Genomic DNA, 18,877 nt, shown 5'->3' with positions numbered 1-18,877 from the left:
TTTTAAATTGATTTGGACACTTTAATTTTGATAATAATTTTTATATATTTAATTTTCAGAGCTTGTTTTTAATCCGAATATAACATATTTATATGTTTTTGGAATCAGCAAATGATGGAGAATAAGGTAAACGTAAATTTGGATCGTTTTATAAATTTTTATTTTTTTTTACAATTTTCAGATTTTTAATGACCAAAGTCATTAATTAATTTTTAAGCCACCAAGCTGAAATGCAATACCGAAGTCCGGGCTTTGTCGAAGATTACTTGACCAAAATTTCAACCAATTTGGTTGAAAAATGAGGGCGTGACAGTGCCGCCTCAACTTTCACGAAAAGCCGGATATGACGTCATCAAAGACATTTATCAAAAGAATGAAAAAAACGTTCGGGGATTTCATACCCAGGAACTCTCATGTCAAATTTCATAAAGATCGGTCCAGTAGTTTAGTCTGAATCGCTCTACACACACACACACACACACAGACACACACACAGACACACGCACATACACCACGACCCTCGTTTCGATTCCCCCTCGATGTTAAAATATTTAGTCAAAACTTGACTAAATATAATGAGCATTTATATAGCGCAACATCATAACTTTACAATTATGCTCTTTGCGCTTGACACATTTAAAATTTAAAACACAGTTATACAAGCATTTACATCTACATTCATAGTCAGCAACGCTTAATTAAAAAACATACACCATCAAACATACATACAAAAGATTCTTCCACTAACTAAGTAATAATAACAGAGAGAGAGAGAGAGAGAGAACTCAGAATGGTTTATTATATTAAGGCCAGAGAGAGAGAGGCAGAGAGAGAGAGACAGTGAGTGAGCGAGCGAGCCGTGAGCAAGAGAGAGAGAGAAACACACATACACACACTGAAACAGACACACACACGCACACACTGAAACAGACATACATATACACACACAAACCAGAAGGAGTGTGAGCGAGAGAAAAAATGACAGAGAAAGTCGTCTTTGCTATCTTTTTTACACCTCTTTGACCGCTGCCAATCACTCCAACAAGATTTCCGCAACCTACACACCCTTGTCAACGAACACAAACTGAAACCCCATGAGTTTTTAGATAAACATTGCACGCTTCAATGGAAGCCAGCATACACCCTGTGTCTCTCAATATATAAGGCTGAAATAGGACATCTGTTCTGAAAACCTCCTCCCCTTTCCTCCTTCCCACCCCTCAATCCTCTCTCCCACCGACCCCTTACCCCCCCCCCCCCCCCCTCCCCTCCCACGCCCAACAACTAAAGCGTCTAAAACACAAAGCATAGCTATACTCAATTGATCAAACAAGGCTTAAGCACATACTGCCCTCCTACCTGAACTTAAGTTCCCCATTCTGATATATTTTTTAGCAAGTTGCTTCAATATTTTCCTTTGGCTAAAAATTAATTGATATTTTTATTTTTATTTTTTTATTTTTTTTTTAAAAATAATTTTTATAACTTATTCAGCCACACATATAAACATATCCTACATACATAAAAAGCAAATAAGCCTACAAAACCGCTCCAGTCCAACCACATTCCGCGTACACAATCATTACTTCCATCCCCATTTCGAAATATCGCAACAACAGACCTCCAGATATATAACACGATCATATGTGTTCTCTGTTTGCATGTTTGTCCAGTGTCTTGTCCCCACATAAAGCATATTAACTCTACCTGTCCCAAGATAGGCCAAATGGTTCTAAGAGGACGTTAAAACTAATTATCATCAACCCTTGCTCGCAGCGCCAAATGTAACCGAGTGCCAAATGTACTTTACCCTGATCACGGGGTCAAATAATATAGAGTGCCCCTTTCTCACCAAGCTCAAACACTCAAAACAACTGACACAAGTTAAAATTACCAGGTTCTTTATTTCCATAAGATGATGAGGGGAATGTGTGGGAAAGCGGGGGTTTACCTTCAAATACAAAACTTCCAATGTATTACTCTCTAGAACTAGAACAACCCAAAACAACACTCTAAATCCTTTACTCTAAAGCTATGCTTTAGATTCCCACTCTAAAACTATGCTTTAAAACAACACTTTAAATCCTCCCTCCAAACTACACTCCAAAACTCTACTCTAAATCCTCACTCTCAACTTAGTAAAAAAAAATCAACAAAAAACACAATAAAACTCTAATCTAAAACAAACGAAATCTAACTGAACCTAACTGAAACCCCGTCTACGAAAACTAACTGAATCTAACTACACCCCTCTACCGAAACCTAACTGCACCCCTCTAACGAAACCTCGTCTTCTGAAACTAACTAAAATCCCTCTACTAAAACCCCGTCGCACATTCCGCCATTCTGTAAATCACAGAATGCACGTCATAAGCATACATAAACAACTCAACAATTTCAACCACCACAAACTAGATCCTTTAACAACAACAAAACACATCATTCCTTCCAAATAACATGCCTACAATACAGTTCTCTCAAACACTCAAACGGTTTTCTAAAACATTCAATAAACGAAAGTTTTCCCGAACATTCAACTCACAAAACAATCTGCTTGAACATTCAAATAAATCCTCCCAAAGCATGTCACAACCTGCACACTTTCTTTACTTTACTTTACTTTATTTGGTGTTTAACGTCCCTGCACACTTTAATGCTGTTTTACCCATTATATAAAAATAGCATATGAATAACATACCCGTCTCAGAAAAATCACATCACGGTTCCGTTTCTGTTCGTAGCAAACCTCAGCTGCCACGCGACTGCTCACTGGATACGTCTGTTGGGTTCGATGCCCCAGCGAAAAGTGATTAACCCCAACCCATAACATCCCGTGTGCCTACGTCACAAGGTTAAAACAAATTCAACTCAGAGGGGTGTCGGGTACCGAAAAGCGATCATTTTACCTATGCAAATTTAAGAATCGGCTCTTCCGCCAGACCATTTCAATACAGACAAAACACAGTCTTGGAAACCTTAGTGGATCCCCGATAGTACAGGTTTGAGTCCTCGACAGCACAGAGGTACCACGAGTTCACACGGATGCGCAAACGTACATGTGTACCGTAACTGTCGTTCAGTCACAAGTTCACAGTAGTGATAATGAACGAATGATAGCGACCCATAGACAAATTATTTGTAGCACTAATCAACGTAGCGATAGCGGCACGTAGCACAAATGACATAGATATACTGATGCGTAGGACAAATGACACGTAGCACAACTGACACGTAGCGCTAGCGATACGCACCCGCCATCGAGGATAGAGTCTCTGTATGCATGTAGGTATTTTACCAGCCACCTTCCAATGTCTGTTTGTTCGCTTTTTTCTCTCTCCAGCAACGTGCCTTTCTGAGCCTGTCTTAATAAGCTTCAGGTGATCCGTGTACAAATTGCCCAGCGACTTTTATGTGCGTGTGTGTGTGTGTGTGTGTGTGCGTGTGTGTGTGTGTGTGTGTGTGCGTGTGTGTGTGTGTGTGTGTGTGTGTGCACAACAAAACACAACACGCACCAATAAAATACATCAGTCCTGGGATTCTTTATTACTTCTCATTTCCATTAGTAACATTGGATGAACAAAAAAGCCTTCACTGGGAATGATTTGACGAATATTACCCAATGTTGACGGACTGTGTGATGATATCTTCTGGTATGGTCTGTTGAGACAGTGATATCAAAATCGAGACCGGAGGTCGAGATTTTGATATCACTGTCGAAACAGACCAATAGTATTAGTTATTGTTAGATTTGACTGTGATATCAACATTTATCAGTCTGAATGTCGAGAAAGCTGAACTCATATCAGATCGAGGCGTAAGCCGAGATCTGATATGATTCAGCCTTTCGAGACATTCAGACTGATAAATGTTGATATCACAGTCAAATCTAACGATAACGATTTTATCGCATTCGATTTCGGAACAGTAGTGAGTAGGAATCATAAACCTACCTAAGAAGTCAGACAAACGCAAGGGAGGCTACTGCCTTGTATTTAATGTTGGAAATGTTGGGTTGTCTTTTCCTGCTTTCCGCGTAACTTTGCTGCTCTTACTTTTATTTTTCAGTAACTGGTTCTTTTTCTCAGACAAAATAAGGCATTTATAATGAAAAAAGAACAAAAATATACGGTTGAAACAGATCACCAACAAAGGCTAACAAGTTCAGTGGAGTTGCCAGTTCGAAGGAACAGCGAAGAATCCGTCCCAGTTACTTCCTCAGTCGTACTCTTTTTGACTGTTCGATTTGGCAATTCTGAACGATGGCAGGAACTGAAGTGCGCCAGGCAGTATCAGCAAAGTCCTCTGGCTCATTTTCTGTGCCCAAGAAAGCTTCCAGGTATTTGTCGGTATCGGCGGATTGCATAATAATGTTGTCGAAACTCAGTCTTGCTTACGACAAATCCAAAATGGCGTCCTCCGACGGCGCTGTGACTGTGAAAGAAGCTGAAAGTTGTTCGGTTGATGTTGAATGGCTACGACTAAGAAAGGTGGACAATGGTTCATGCAGGTGCGAACTGTTTAAATCGGCTGCTCATTTCCTGCCTTTTTGTGAGTGATGTGCGCTGAAACACTGCAAGAGATCTCACAGTTTTCTAAGTACTGCCACTACTGGTACTTTCAAGGTCAGCTTTGTTTATGGCTGTTCCAACTACCTCAATCGGTAAGATTGTAACATTCTTTTCTACTACTTCTCTGTTAAAGCTGGGTGGGAACAGTTTCATTTTATTCATTGCACAGCTTAATCTTTCTGATTCAATTACTTTTCTTTTACAAATTTGTGATTTAAAAAAAAGGGAGACATTTGTTTCATTCAGGTGAGATTTTATTCTTCAAAATTAAAATTGATAAACTACTTCCTGCGCGATATCAAATTCGCTGGGAACTTCCTGCGCGATGTCAATTGATATACAGTTCCTAGTTGACCAATGACAACAGCATGTTTTGTCATGTGATCAGTAAAAATGCGATAGCAGAAGATATCGTCACACAGTCAGTCAATGTTAGATATATTGCTAATTCTCTGGACATTTTGTATTTACTGTAAAGAAATTACAAAAGTATTTTTCTCAGTTTTGGCTGTTCCATATCCCTCCCTCTGATTATTATTTCTTTTTGCTCACTCTTTTCTTGTACTTTTCAGTATTTTAAAATGTCTTTTCTTTCAAAAAGTCTTTTTTCACTTGCTCAACTAAATTCTGGGATAATTACATTTTCATATATATTTGTATGTTTTTAAATTTAGGTGTTTTTGTTTTTGAAGTGGGGAAGCAATAAAGAGGTCGTCGATATCAAAACTGATATCGACGGAAATGTCGTCGATATCACTTTTGCACTGAGCTCAGTTTTGCCCAATTGACCAATGGAAATCCACGTAACATATGAAATAGCAATATAAAGTTATATTTATTAGGTAGTCCTGTTATAACAACGTCAAACAAAATAAGAGCAGAACAAAATGGGCAGAGTGTTTTGCAGAGCTGTGCGGATCCAGATGTGTAGGGCTTTGCAGAGCTGTGCGGATCTAGATGTGTAGGGCTTTGCAGAGATGTGTAGATCTAGAAACGGAGGGTGTATTGAAGAGCTGTGCATGGCTTTACAGAGATGTGTAGGACTTTGCAGAGATGAGCAGATCTAGAAGCATAGGGTCTGTTGCAGAGCTGTGCAGATCTAAATGTGTACAACTTTGTAGAGATGTGTCGATCTAGAAGAATAGAGTGTGTTGCATAGGTGTGCAGATCTAGATGTGAAGGACTTTGCAGACATGTGTAGATCTAGAAGGATAAGGTGTGTTGCAGATATGTTAAGATCTAGATGCGTTGGAGCTTAAAATAAGTTGGAAGCAAAGGGTTTCTTGAAGAGCTGAGAGTGTAGGAAATGTTGCAGTGCTTTGCAAAGCTAGAAGCATATGGTGTGTCAAAGATCTGTGTGTATCTAGAAAAGTAAGATATGTTCCAGAGTTTTGCAATGCTAGAAGCATAGGGCGAGTTGAAAAACTGTGTAGATCTAGAAAAGTAGGTAATGCCGCAGAGCTAGAAGCATAGGGTGAGTTGAAGAGCTTTGTATATACAAGTAATTTATGTTGCAGAGCTTTGCAAAGCTAGAAGCAGATATGTTTAGATCTAGAAGCGTAGGATGTGTTGGAACGGTTTTTAAAGTTAGAAGCTTAGGTTTGTTGAAGAGCTATGTATATAATTATCTTGGAGCGTAGGGTTAGTTGTAGCGCTGTGTAGACCCGGTAGCATAAGGTCTGTTAAACAGCTGTACGGAGCCAAAAGGCGTACGTTGTATGCAGATATGTCTTAAACGAGAAGCGCTTGATGTGTAGATGTAGATCCAGAATTAAATGGTGTATTGGAAAACTGATAGAGGAGCATAAAGTGCGATGGTAAGCTATACACATCTAGAAGCATAGGCTGTATCGCAGAGTTGAATAGATCAAGAAGCATAGGGCGTGATGCTCAGCTATACATTACTAATCTAGAAACATAAGGTATATTGCAGAGCTGAACAGATCAAGAAGCAGGGGTTTGTATGCTGAGATTTAAAGGGAGGAGGGCATGAGGTTCTGCACTCTAAGCAGCATGACGCCGAAGGTCCCGGGCAGGTCACCCGTCGTGAAGATCTCGTCACCCTCGTTTAGCCACGCCAGACGAATACGAGTCCGTATGTCGTAGTAGTCTGCAACGAGGAAAATACGCGCGTATTCAGTGGGCACACACAAATATGGAAAGCCGTTTGGCTCATAACCTAAACGCGCGTAATACATATTAAATACGCACGTTAGTAAATATTTAATACGCGCGTATTTAATATTTATTACGCGCGTATAGATTATGAGCCAAACGGCTTTCCATATTTGTGTGTGTGTGTGTGTGTGTGTGTGTGTGTGTGTGTGTGTGTGTGTGTGTGTGTGAGTGAGTGTGTGTGTGAGTGAGTGTGTGTGTGTATGTGTGTGTATGTGTGTGTGTGTGTGTGTGTGTGTGTACGTGCGGGAGTGCGTGATCTTAGAAGCAAAGGGACGCAAGCGCTATAAATGAATACGATATTATGAACAACAAGACTAAGAGTAAACTGTTATGCGAACCACCCAATCTCCTGGCATCTGAGACAGGATCTATGTCAGAGAATAACAAGCATTGAAATGAACATGCGGCTTTCATCCTCAAAGACTTTCATGATTATGATTCTCTTGTAAAGCAAGCACTGCGAATGGTGAGTTTAGCTAGCTATTAGTACTCACTGTTTTTGGAGAGTTCTTAGCAGGCAGTCTAACTACTTTACCACAAGCAGCAACAAATAAAAGATAAAAATAGAATAAATATATAGATAACTAAAGAATGTTTTAACAAAATCCTATGGGTGGACAAAACTAAATCTGCGACTGGCGAGTAGCTATTACTGTATATATATATATATTATGTCGTGCCGAATTCACGGAATTGCCGAATTCGCGGAATCGGCAACATTTTTGCCGATTTCACGTAATCGGCAAAACGCTGCCCATTACGCGAAATCGGCAGCGTTTTACCGAAAAAGCGTAAAGGCTTGTAAAATGTGCCGATTTTGCGAAATCGGCAGCCCGTTTTTGGCTTTAAAGTTCTCAAATGCCTAGAATATCCTCACACTTAGACAGCTAGATAATCGAATGGATAAATGTTGCAATAATCGATAAGTTATGGCAAGTTATGACACAAAGTGTAGTTTTCGTGCATTACCGGAGTTATGCTTTACACAGACCAACACAGACCATAAAAAACATAGTGGGGAGGTAAAGCATTGCTAATGTAATGTTCTGGTGACAAAAAAAAGTAACAGACTGGCTGTCACTTTTGCGAAATGGACACATGTTAGGAGCCTTTACGCATTTTCGGCAAAACGCTGCCGATTTCGCGTAATAGACAGCGTTTTGCCGATTACGCGAAATGGGCAAAAATGTTGCCGATTTCGCGAAATCGGCAATTCCGTGAATTCGGCACGACATATACAAATCTCGGAAGAAAGTCCTCTGCTGACTTTCAATTGTTTCTTTCACAATTTCTGATGTTTTATATATGTATACTCACTGTTATTGGACAGGGAAGTAAGGGTTTCGTTGCCGTTTCGATTAACGACGACGCTGATGTCGCTGCCGACGCCGGTCCTGATCGTAATCTGGTAGAGACCCTGACGTGGCACGGTGAAGGTGCCCCCGGCCCTGTAATCCGCGTCGAAGGCACCGGGCACGTTGACCGTGTTCGCTGGAGACCTCATGAAGGCCACCAGGCCATCTAATTCGGACAGTAGAAAGGTTATACAGTGGTGCAAATGGTTCGGACAGTAGGAAGGTTATACAGTGGTACAAATGGTTCGGACAGTAGGAAGGTTATACAGAGGTACACATGGTTAGGACAGTAGGAAGGTTATACAGTGGTACAGTCTGGTTAGGACAGTAGGAAGGTTATACAGTGGTACAGTCTGGTTAGGACAGTAGGAAGGTTATACAGTGGTACAGTCTGGTTAGGACAGTAGGAAGGTTATACAGTGGTACAGTCTGGTTAGGACAGTAGGGAGGTTATACAGTGGTACAGTCTGGTTAGGACAGTAGGGAGGTTATACAGTGGTACAATCTGGTTAGGACAGTAGGGAGGTTATACTACCAGATACTACCAGCATGTACACTGCCCCACAAGAAATAAGAGCACTCTTGACCACTGCTATACCACAATCAAAGACGCTTATCGTGCAGTGCCCAGAGCACCCCTCGGCAACTCCGACCATGCAATGGTGGTTCTCACTCCGACCTACCGACAAAGACTCAAGGCTGTTAAGCCGGTTACAAAAACGGTCAAGAAATGGACTAGTGAGGCCTCCGAGACGCTGCAAGGTTGCTTTGAGGCCACGGATTGGGGCGTGTTCAGGGACAATTGTGATAGCTTAGATGAATACACTGATACTGTTACCTCATATATTGCCTTCTGTGAGCAGGTCTGCATTCCAACTAAGACTGTACGCATATATGGTAACAACAAGCCCTGGTTCAGTCGTGAGGTCAAGGTCAAACTTGACGCTAAGAACGATGCTTTCAAGAGCGACGACCAGGTGCGGTACAAGCAGGCCAAGGCAGAGGTCAAACGTGAGATCCGCCATGCAAAGACTACCTATCGCCAGAAGATTGAAGACCACTTCTCCTCGAACAACACCCGTGAGGTCTGGCGAGGCCTCCAGCAGGCCACAAACTATAAGCACAAGGCTGCGCCTTCAGACAATGTTGACCCTGACTTACCTGACAAACTGAATGTGTTTTATAGTAGGTTTGACCAGAAGAACCCCTCACTCGGTTACCGCCCTCCTCTCCCTGACGATGCGTCTCTTTTGGCGCCGGCATTTACCATCCAGGAGAGTGAGGTCAGGGGTCTCTTCCGTAAACAGAATCCAAGAAAGGCTTCTGGTCCTGACCTTGTCTCAACATCGACCTTGAGGTCCTGTGCTGACCAGCTCGCGCCTGTTTTTACTGACATTTTTAACACTTCTGTGCAGCAGATGTCTGTGCCACGGTGCTTCAAGTCTTCAGTAATTGTCCCAGTCCCCAAAAAGCCCAAGGTAACTCAGCTGAATGACTTCCGCCCTGTGGCACTGACATCTGTCATCATGAAGGTCCTGGAGCGGTTGATTCTGCGGCACCTGCGGGCTTTCACGGGTCACCTGTCTGACCCACTCCAGTTTGCTTACCAAGCCAACAGGTCCGTCGATGATGCCGTCGCCATGGGTCTTCATTTTGTCTTGCAGCACCTTGAGAACCCTCGCACCTACGCTAGAATGTTGTTCATTGATTATTCCTCCGCATTCAACACGATCATCCCTCACAAGCTCCTCCACAAACTGATTGGTCTCGATGTCCCTCTCTCTCTCTGCCACTGGCTTCTAGACTTCTTGCTTGACCGTCCTCAGGTCGTCCGACTCAACAACTCACTCTCTGCCTCACTCACTCTAAACACTGGTGCCCCGCAGGGCTGTGTTCTGTCCCCTCTACTCTTCACCCTTTTCACCAACGACTGCACCTCCGCTCACCCATCCACATACATAATCAAATTCTCAGACGACACCACCATTGAAGGCCTGATTTCTGACTCCAATGAGGACGCTTACCGGGGGGAGGTTCAAAGAGTGGTTGAGTGGTGCTCTGAAAATGATCTCGAGCTAAACGTTCTTAAAACAAAAGAAGTCGTTATCGACCCTCGACGAAAGAAAGACCCCATCTTGCCCCTTGAAATAAATGGGGAAGCTGTAGAACAGGTCTCTTCATTCAAATTTCTCGGCACACTGATCTCTGAAGACCTGAAATGGGACGGGAACACCACGTCCATCATTAAGAAGTGCCAGCAGCGGCTGCACTTCCTGAGACAGTTGCGCAAGTTCCGTATGTCACAGCAAATCATGGCGCAGTTCTATCGCGCAGTCGTTGAGAGCACCCTGTGTTTTTCTATCACGGTCTGGTATGGCAGCACCACTGAGAAAGAGAAACAGCTACTGGAGAGCATTGTGCGGACAGCCTCCAAAATCGCGGGCTGTGACTTCCCTTCCGTTGCCTCTATCTTTGAGTTGCGCTCAGGTCGAAAAGCAGGAAAGATTGTTCGCGACCCCTCCCACCCGGCAAACCACTTCTTCGAGCCTCTTCCATCTGGTAGGCGCTACAGAGCTTTGAAAGCCAGAACTAGTCGCTTTCGCTCTAGCTTCATCCCCCATGCTGTACTGACAACTCCTGTAGTGAAGACGTTGTAATATACTGTAGTTATAGGATTGGGGGGGGAGGGGGTTCTTTTGTTACTTAGTCCTTTCACTGCATTCCATTACTGTTCTCATAACTTGTGATAGTGGAAATATGTGCAATGTGGAATGGTCCTTATTTTTTAGGTGCTGGAGTAGTTCTGTGATGGTAGTAGTTTTGTGCAATGCGACTCTAAGTTCAGGTGCTTGAGTGGATCTGTGATAGTCTGTTAATACTGTTGTTTTAAACTGTCTAGATCATGATTATATAATTTTATGTGATGATCTGACTAAATGATAATAATTACATGTACTACTTACTTTTAAATGGATTATAAATTTTAGGTATTGTTCTAGTATTCACTAATGTTGTATTGATATTACTGGCACCCCTTTTAAACTGATATGGTTTTTACGTTTACAAGGCGACGATGTGAATTTGTGATGTAGATATGTGGCTGGTTATGTGTGAGAATGTAAATAATTGTGTGTGTGTGTGTGTGTGTGTGTGTGTGTGTGTGTGTGTGTGTGTGTGTGTGTGTGTGTGTGTGTGTGTGTGTGTGTGTGTGTGTGTGTGTGTGTGAGTTGTGTCTGTGTGTGCATGACAGTGTAATGTACGTATGTATGCATGCATGGTGATGTGTGTCTGCATATGTGTCTGGTTGGTTTTTATTTTATTTTTACCGTGCCGTGCCAAGATGAAATCCTTTTGCAAAATTGGTGAATAAATATCTTGTATCTTGTATCTTGTATACAGTGGTACAGTCTGGTTGGGACAGTAGGAAGGTTATACAGTGGTACAGTCTGGTTGGGACAGTAGGAAGGTTATACAGTGGTGCAAATGGTTCGGACAGTAGGAAGGTTATACAGTGGTACAGTCTGGTTAGGACAGTAGGGAGGTTATACAGTGGTACAATCTGGTTAGGACAGTAGGGAGGTTATACAGTGGTACAGTCTGGTTAGGACAGTAGGAAGGTTATACAGTGGTACAGTCTGGTTAGGACAGTAGGAAGGTTATACAGTGGTACAGTCTGGTTAGGACAGTAGGAAGGTTATACAGTGGTACAGCAGGGGCGGACGAGGGGGGGGTTTCTGGGGTTTCCGGAAACCCCCCCCCAGCCAAAAAATAAAAATATTTTTGTGTGTTTTTTTGGGTTGAGTTTCAATTTTGTGGGTATTAATCAGTGACAAAATCTGCTGCCTGGAACTGGTAATGATCATCCTCAGAATGCACCAGCTTGCACCATTTTGCATCCTTTTTTTCAAAATTTTCCGGGGGGGCATGCCCCCGGACCCCCCTAGCAAGCTAGGCGCTTCGCGCCGTCGGCTCGGCGCTTCGCGCCTTCACACCCATATCTTCACAATATACTTTTGGAAACCCCCCCCATAAAATGAACTGATCCGCCCCTGTACAGTCTGGTTAGGACAGTAGGAAGGTTATACAGTGGTACAGTCTGGCTACGGGACAGGTGATGGACTTGTTACAAATTAAAAAAAATTCAAGCTACTTAAAGTTGTTCAGGACGGTTCCTACTATCATGTGTTAACATTACTTGTTTCCAGCTTTCGCGATTTGAATCCTGTGCCGGTAAATCTTCCCAGATCAAAAGGAAAAATCGACAAATTCATAACCGAAAAGAAACCCACGCAATACCTCTATTTTTTTTAATTTTATCTCCTGGGATCCATCTCCAGTTGTTTCACTGACATCAAGAACTGGATGACTGAGAACAAGTTGAAGCTGAACAGTGAGAAGACGGAGGCCCTTCTCGTTGGAACACGACAGAAGATTGCTTCCCTCACTGTGACCGACCTCCAGCTGGATGACGCGACTGTTCCATTCTTCCCTGCTGTCAAGAGCCTTGGCGTCTTTCTCGACTCCACTCTCTCCATGCAGACACACATCTCCTTCATCATCAAGACCTGCTTTTTCCACCAACGACGCATCGCCTCCATCCGTCGCTACCTCACCCACGACGCCTGTGTCAAGCTGGTTGTCTCCCTCATCTTCAGTCGTCTGGACTACTGCAACTTCCTTCTGGCTGGCCTCCCCGCCTCATCCATTCATGGCCTACAACGAGTCCAGAACGCTGCTGCCAGGCTGACGTTGAGGAAGACGAAGCGAGACCACATCACCCCCCTACTTCGCTCCTTGCACTGGCTCCCTGTCAACACCCGAATCCCCTACAAACTGTCCACTCTGGTCTACAAGTGTCTCAACGACCCTGCTCCCGAGTACCTTCAATCCTCCCTGGACCTGTACACCCAGCCCTCCGACCGTCCCTTTCGTTCTGCTGCTGACCCACTCCGCCTTCACATCCCTCGCTCGAAACTCGCATCTGCTGGTCAGCGTGCATTTCCCTCCGCGGGCCCCTCCGTCTGGAACTCCCTGCCGCTTGAGCTTCGCCAGAGCCCCTCTCTTGACGCGTTCAAGAGTAGGTTGAAGACTCAGTTCTTCCCGTAGCTGGCTGCGACTTTCATGTTCGACGTGATGTGTTGTGCCCCAAAAGACATTCTTGTGCTGTGCTCTGTGAGAGGTGTTTACTTTGTGTTTAATATTATTTTGTTTGGACCTAGCTATTGATGTGTACATTGTTGTTAAACAGTTGTTTGTTGTATGTTTATCAGGGTTTGCTAGTGTGTGATAGGGTTCGTGTCCGTCTGTAGATGTTAGTTTCTTTGTTAGTCCTGTGTTGACAACTCTTCGACAAGCGCTTAGAACTGTACCCACGGAATACGCGTTATATAAGCTTCATATTGATTGAATGATTGAAAGTATTCAAAGAGAGAATCTTACACCGGAAGTGAATTTACGGACACTATGAGGAGAACGTCTGAAAAAAAGGCACCCAGGTCGAATGACAAGATTGAATGTTGATATAGGGAGTACAATGAATGACAAGATTGAATGTTGATATAGGGAGTACAATGAATGACAAGATTGAATGTTGATATAGGGAGTACAATGAATGACAAGATTGAATGTTGATATAGGGAGTACAATGATGGAGAAGACCCAAACCTTTCAAATGATACTGTTTCCCACTGTTAAACATACTTTCTGTACCCAGTTGTTAACACGGTGTGACGCACGCATGACTCACACACACACACACACACACACACACACACTAACACACACACTAACACACACACACACTAACACACACACTAACACACACACACTAACACACACACACACACACACTAACACACACACACACTAACACACACACACACACACACACACTAACACACACGCACATACACACACACTAACACATACACGCACACACACACACTAACACTAACACACACACTAACACACACAAACACACACATACACTAACACACGCACACACACATACACACTCACACACACACACACACACACACAGATACAGACAAACACACACACACAGAGACACACACACACACACACACACATACACACACACACACACACTAACACACACACACACACACACACACACACACACACACACACACACACACACACACTAACACACACACTAACACACACACACACACACAAACACACACACACACGCACACACACACACACTGACACACACACGCACACACACACACACACACACACTAACACTAACACACACACACACTAACACACACACTCTAACACACACTAACACTAACACACACACACACACACACACTAACACACACACACACTAACACACACACACACACACACACCAACACGCACGCACACACACACACTAACACACACACACACACACACACACTAACACACACACACTAACACACACACACACACACACACTAACACACACACACACTAACACACAAACACACAAACACACACACACACACTAACACACACGCTAACACTAACACACACACACACTAACACACACACACTAACACACACACACACTAACACACACACACACACACACACACACTAACACTAACACACACACACACACACACACACACACACTAACACACACACACACACACACACTAACACACACACACACACACACACTAACACACACACTAACACACACACACACTGCGTCCTCAGAGAAGTGATTGCAGTAAAAGAACATTACAGTCTACACAATTAAAAAAAAATCTCTCTCTTTACAACAGCGCTGTTCACACCAAAACATAACATCTATGGAAGAAATCGACTTCTGTGATGGACCCTTCGTACTATATCATTCTGCATGGAGACTTCAGATTCAGATTCACTGACCTCCGTCGTTGGTGAGGTTCAGGCTGTTGGCCATGGTTTGGGCGGTGTCCAGCTTGCTGTTGACGCTCGACAGAAGACCTTCGGCGTAGCTGGTCATGTTGGGCATGGCCTCGTCAGTGTAGTGCGTGTCGAGCGTCGTCTCCACCCAGTCCAGCGTCTGGTTGATGGCCGACAGCGACGCCAGGAAGTCGCTCCGCCACTTGAGCAGCATCTGGATGCCCTGAGAATGACAGGAAAAGGGTTGAGTGTCTTCGTGGTAGCGTGAGGACAAAATAGAGGAGGGGGCGATGAAGGTCTGGTTTAACCGTGAGGGCCTTAAACAATATTATCATCATCATGACATTCTTAGTCGTTGTAAATATCGCACTGCCTCTGGACTTTGAGCAGTATATGTATGTCACGAGAGCAACAGAAAGCGGGGAATGCCTTCGAGACTAAGCCGAGGCCGGGGGGGTGGGGGGGGGGGGGTGTTCGGGTGAAGAGGAAAAAGATAAAAAGATAATCAAAATGTAGGCGTTGGTTTCATGATTAGTTCTAGCTGATCAGGCTGGGCATGGCCATCGTGGGCACGTCATTTTAGTGTGTGGTGAGGATCGTCTCCACCCAGTTCTGCGTCTCTTTGAGAGAGAGAGAGACTATTAGGGTTTAACGTCCTCTTAGACCAGTTGGTCTATATTGGGACAGGTATTGGTAATACGCAGAGGACATGGTGTGATACTTTGACTCGAACAAGCCCGCTGCTGTGGCTGTCTTATTGGACACACCATGCAGCATTGGCTTTGTCTCGTCAAAGTATCAAAATACGATCATGATAATCAGAGAAGAGAGATGATGCTTCCGTGTCTTCGTGTTTTCCAAGCCCCTGAGACTTTCGCTGTAAACTTGGGATCTTTTTCGTGCGCATGTGTGCACACGGGGGTGTTCGGACACCGAAGAGAGTCTGCACAAAGTTGACTCCGAGAAATAAATCTCTCGCCGGATCGAACCCACGCTGATAGCGACCAACTGGCTACAAAGCCAGCGCGCTACGCAACTGAGCTACGTCCCCGACCCCGTCTCGTCGCTTGCTCCAGGAAGTCCTTTCGCAGCTTCAGCATAATCTGAATGCCCTGTGAGACTTTTATTCATCTGCTTTCATAGGCTGAAACTCCCACGAGGCCGTTTTTACCCCGCCCCCATGTGGGAGAAAATGTGTTCTTTGAAAAGAGTGGGAATGTAAGTCGAGGTCACTCACTCATTCACTCACTTACTCACTCACTCCTTCTGCCATCAATCAATCAGTCAGTCAGTCAGTCAGTCAGTCAGTCAGTCACTCCCTCTCTCACTCACTTACTCCTTCTACCATTAGTCAGTTAGTCCGTCAGTCCCTCACCCACTAACTCCCTTACTCACTCACTCACCCACCCACTCACCCACTCACTCACCCACTCACTCACCCACCTACTCACCCACTCACTTACTCATTCACCCACTCACCCAGCCACCTACTCACCCACTCACTTATTCACCCACCCACTCACTCATTCACCCACCTATCCACCCACTGAATCACCCACTGACTCATTGACCAAGCGTACCTTGAAGGAGAGGTTGTCGATGTGAAATCCCGCCCTCTCATCGGAGAAGAGCGGGGGGCGCGTCTCCTCCACCACCTGTCCACGGACCATCAGCACCACCAGACACACCACAGGCAGGAGTCTCACCAACAGACCCATACTGTAAGCTTCACGACTCTACCTCTTCTCTTCTTTGTGTGGACTATTCTTTGAGTATCTATTGGGAACAAGAAAACACACTAGCTGGTCTATTGCAACAACAAACAAGTCGCGTAAGGCGAAATTACTACATTTAAACTGAACGCACTGCATTTTTTCACAATGACCGTAGTCCGCTGCTAGTGCAAAAGGCAGTGAAAGTGACGAGCCTGTTTAGCGCGGTAGCGGTTGCTCTGTGCTGCATAGCACGCTTTACTGTACCTCTCTTCGTTTTAACTTTCTGAGCGTGTTTTTAATCCAAACATATCATATCTATATGTTTTTGGAATCAGGAACCGACAAGGAATAAGATGAAATTGTTTTTAAAACGAGTTCGGAAATTTAATTTTAATCATAATTTTTATATTTTTAATTTTCAGAACTTGTTTTTAATCCAAATATAACATATTTATATGTTTTTGGAATCAGAACATGATGAAGAATAAAATAAAAGTACTTTTGGATCGTTTTATAAAAAATTAATTTTAATTACAATTTTCAGATTTTTAATGACCAAATTCATTAATTAATTAGCCACCAAGCTGAAATGCAATACCGAAGTCCGGCCTTCGTCGAAGATTGCTTGGCCAAAATTTCAATCAATTTGATTGAAAAATGAGGGTGTGACAGTGCCGCCTCAACTTTTACAAAAAGCCCGATATGACGTCATCAAAGACATTTATCAAAAAAAAGAAAAAAAAGTCTGGGGATATCATACCCAGGAACTCTCATGTAAAATTTCATAAAGATCGGTCCAGTAGTTTACTCTGTATCGCTCTACACACACACGCACAGACACACAGACACACAGACACACACACACACACACACACACACACACACACACACACACACACATACACCACGACCCTCGTCTCGATTCTCCCTCTATGTTAAAACATTTAGTCAAAACTTGACTAAATGTAAAAAGACAAGAAAAAAAAAAGAAAAACAACACCCCCAAAAGGAAAACAAATGTGAGGAAGAAAACTCTCACGAACAAACACATCTTGCGAGGTTGCTTACCTCACCCATTCTGGTTTTTAAATTTAAAAAAATTATCGAATGCTCTTTTGTTATTACTGGCGAAACAACAGCAGTTAAAATGCAACATTATCTTCTTCAAATAAACAAGAGGCGAAGCCTTCAAGGCTCACGTAAGAAATAGACAAACAGTAACAAACTCAATCACTCCGTCACACATACACACCCACACACACAGTAAGCTTAGGTGACACTGTGCAAGAAAGAGAGACACTAGATCTAGATCTGTCTGTGTCTGCATGTAGCCTACTTACAGGGACACGACTGCCAAATAGTCTCGGCCCGCTCAAAATAACAATGACCGAGACCACACACACCACGCGAGAGAGAAAGACTACAGGGAGGCATGCCGTCATGATGCATTAATTGACGTCAAACACTTTTGACCGTGACGTAATCTTATGCGAGCTTTATCCATAGTCTTGGATAACCACTCACACATAGACTCGGAAATGTTAAAGTTTCTACCACAGACATACACACACACGCACACACGCACAAACGCACGCACAGACAGACAAAGTTACGATCGCATAGGCTACACTTACGTGAGCCAACAAACCACAAATGCCCGTAAACAAAAAGGAATGACTCGATATAAAAAGTAAAAATAAAACTGCACACAAACTCACCTTTGCAATCGTAAGTCTAATGCAATGTGTGGTATCTGTTGTGAATTTGCCAGCAAATGAGGTTCTAGTTTTCTTCGTTCCCAAGCAAGGTAGAACACGTGATAGAACAGTTAATTGAAGGTTTGCTGGTGGTTTTGGAACCTGACAAGAGGTCTGGGCGTTTATCTGGCGAAGTTAAGTATAAGTGCTACGCCAGTACCAGCACTGGTAGGCCTATTATTTAAAGGTACATTACTTCGGCCACAAGTGTGACCACAGCTCGCATCGTATTCTGCGCACGGAAAATACCATCGTTAACAAACCGAACAAATTTATATTTCTGGAGTTTTTGATTCTATTAGGAATCAGCCTGTGCCTTATCCCCCTTCGTGTGTACACGCAATCACAAGATGAAGTGCGCACGGAAAAGTTCCTGTAATCCATGTCAGAGTTCGGTG

At 43.5% G+C, this 18,877-nt stretch overlaps 1 protein-coding gene across 1 annotated transcript; it reads right to left on the bottom strand.

Annotated features, from left to right (window-relative positions):
* Positions 1-3,520: 3,520 nt before the first annotated feature.
* On the bottom strand, positions 3,521-18,596 carry LOC138960336 (uncharacterized). Its single transcript, XM_070332198.1, has 5 exons — positions 18,441-18,596; positions 16,588-16,783; positions 15,011-15,230; positions 8,064-8,267; positions 3,521-6,678 (listed from the first exon to the last, which is right to left on the bottom strand). Exons 2-5 carry the CDS (start codon positions 16,723-16,725, stop codon positions 6,542-6,544), a joined length of 699 nt encoding a protein of 232 aa, XP_070188299.1. The 5' UTR covers positions 16,726-16,783; positions 18,441-18,596; the 3' UTR covers positions 3,521-6,541.
* Between the last annotated feature and the right edge of the window lie 281 nt (positions 18,597-18,877).

The sequence above is a fragment of the Littorina saxatilis genome, linkage group LG2 (assembly GCF_037325665.1).
Source record: "Littorina saxatilis isolate snail1 linkage group LG2, US_GU_Lsax_2.0, whole genome shotgun sequence".
NCBI lineage: Eukaryota > Metazoa > Mollusca > Gastropoda > Littorinimorpha > Littorinidae > Littorina > Littorina saxatilis.
Note: the sequence above shows the minus strand (reverse complement) of the source record. Positions and strands in the feature narration are given on the sequence as shown.

What these genes read in the sequence shown, in the direction of transcription:
- LOC138960336 (XM_070332198.1), bottom strand. Translation starts at nt 16,725, where the DNA reads ATGGGTCTGTTGGTGAGACTCCTGCCTGTGGTGTGTCTGGTGGTGCTG. An exon ending in GAACCTCACCAACGACGGAG is followed by an intron (nt 8,268 to 15,010) that starts GTCAGTGAATCT and finishes TGTCCGAATTAG; the next exon opens with ATGGCCTGGTGGCCTTCATG. An exon ending in TACTTCCCTGTCCAATAACA is followed by an intron (nt 6,679 to 8,063) that starts GTGAGTATACAT and finishes TCCTCGTTGCAG; the next exon opens with ACTACTACGACATACGGACT.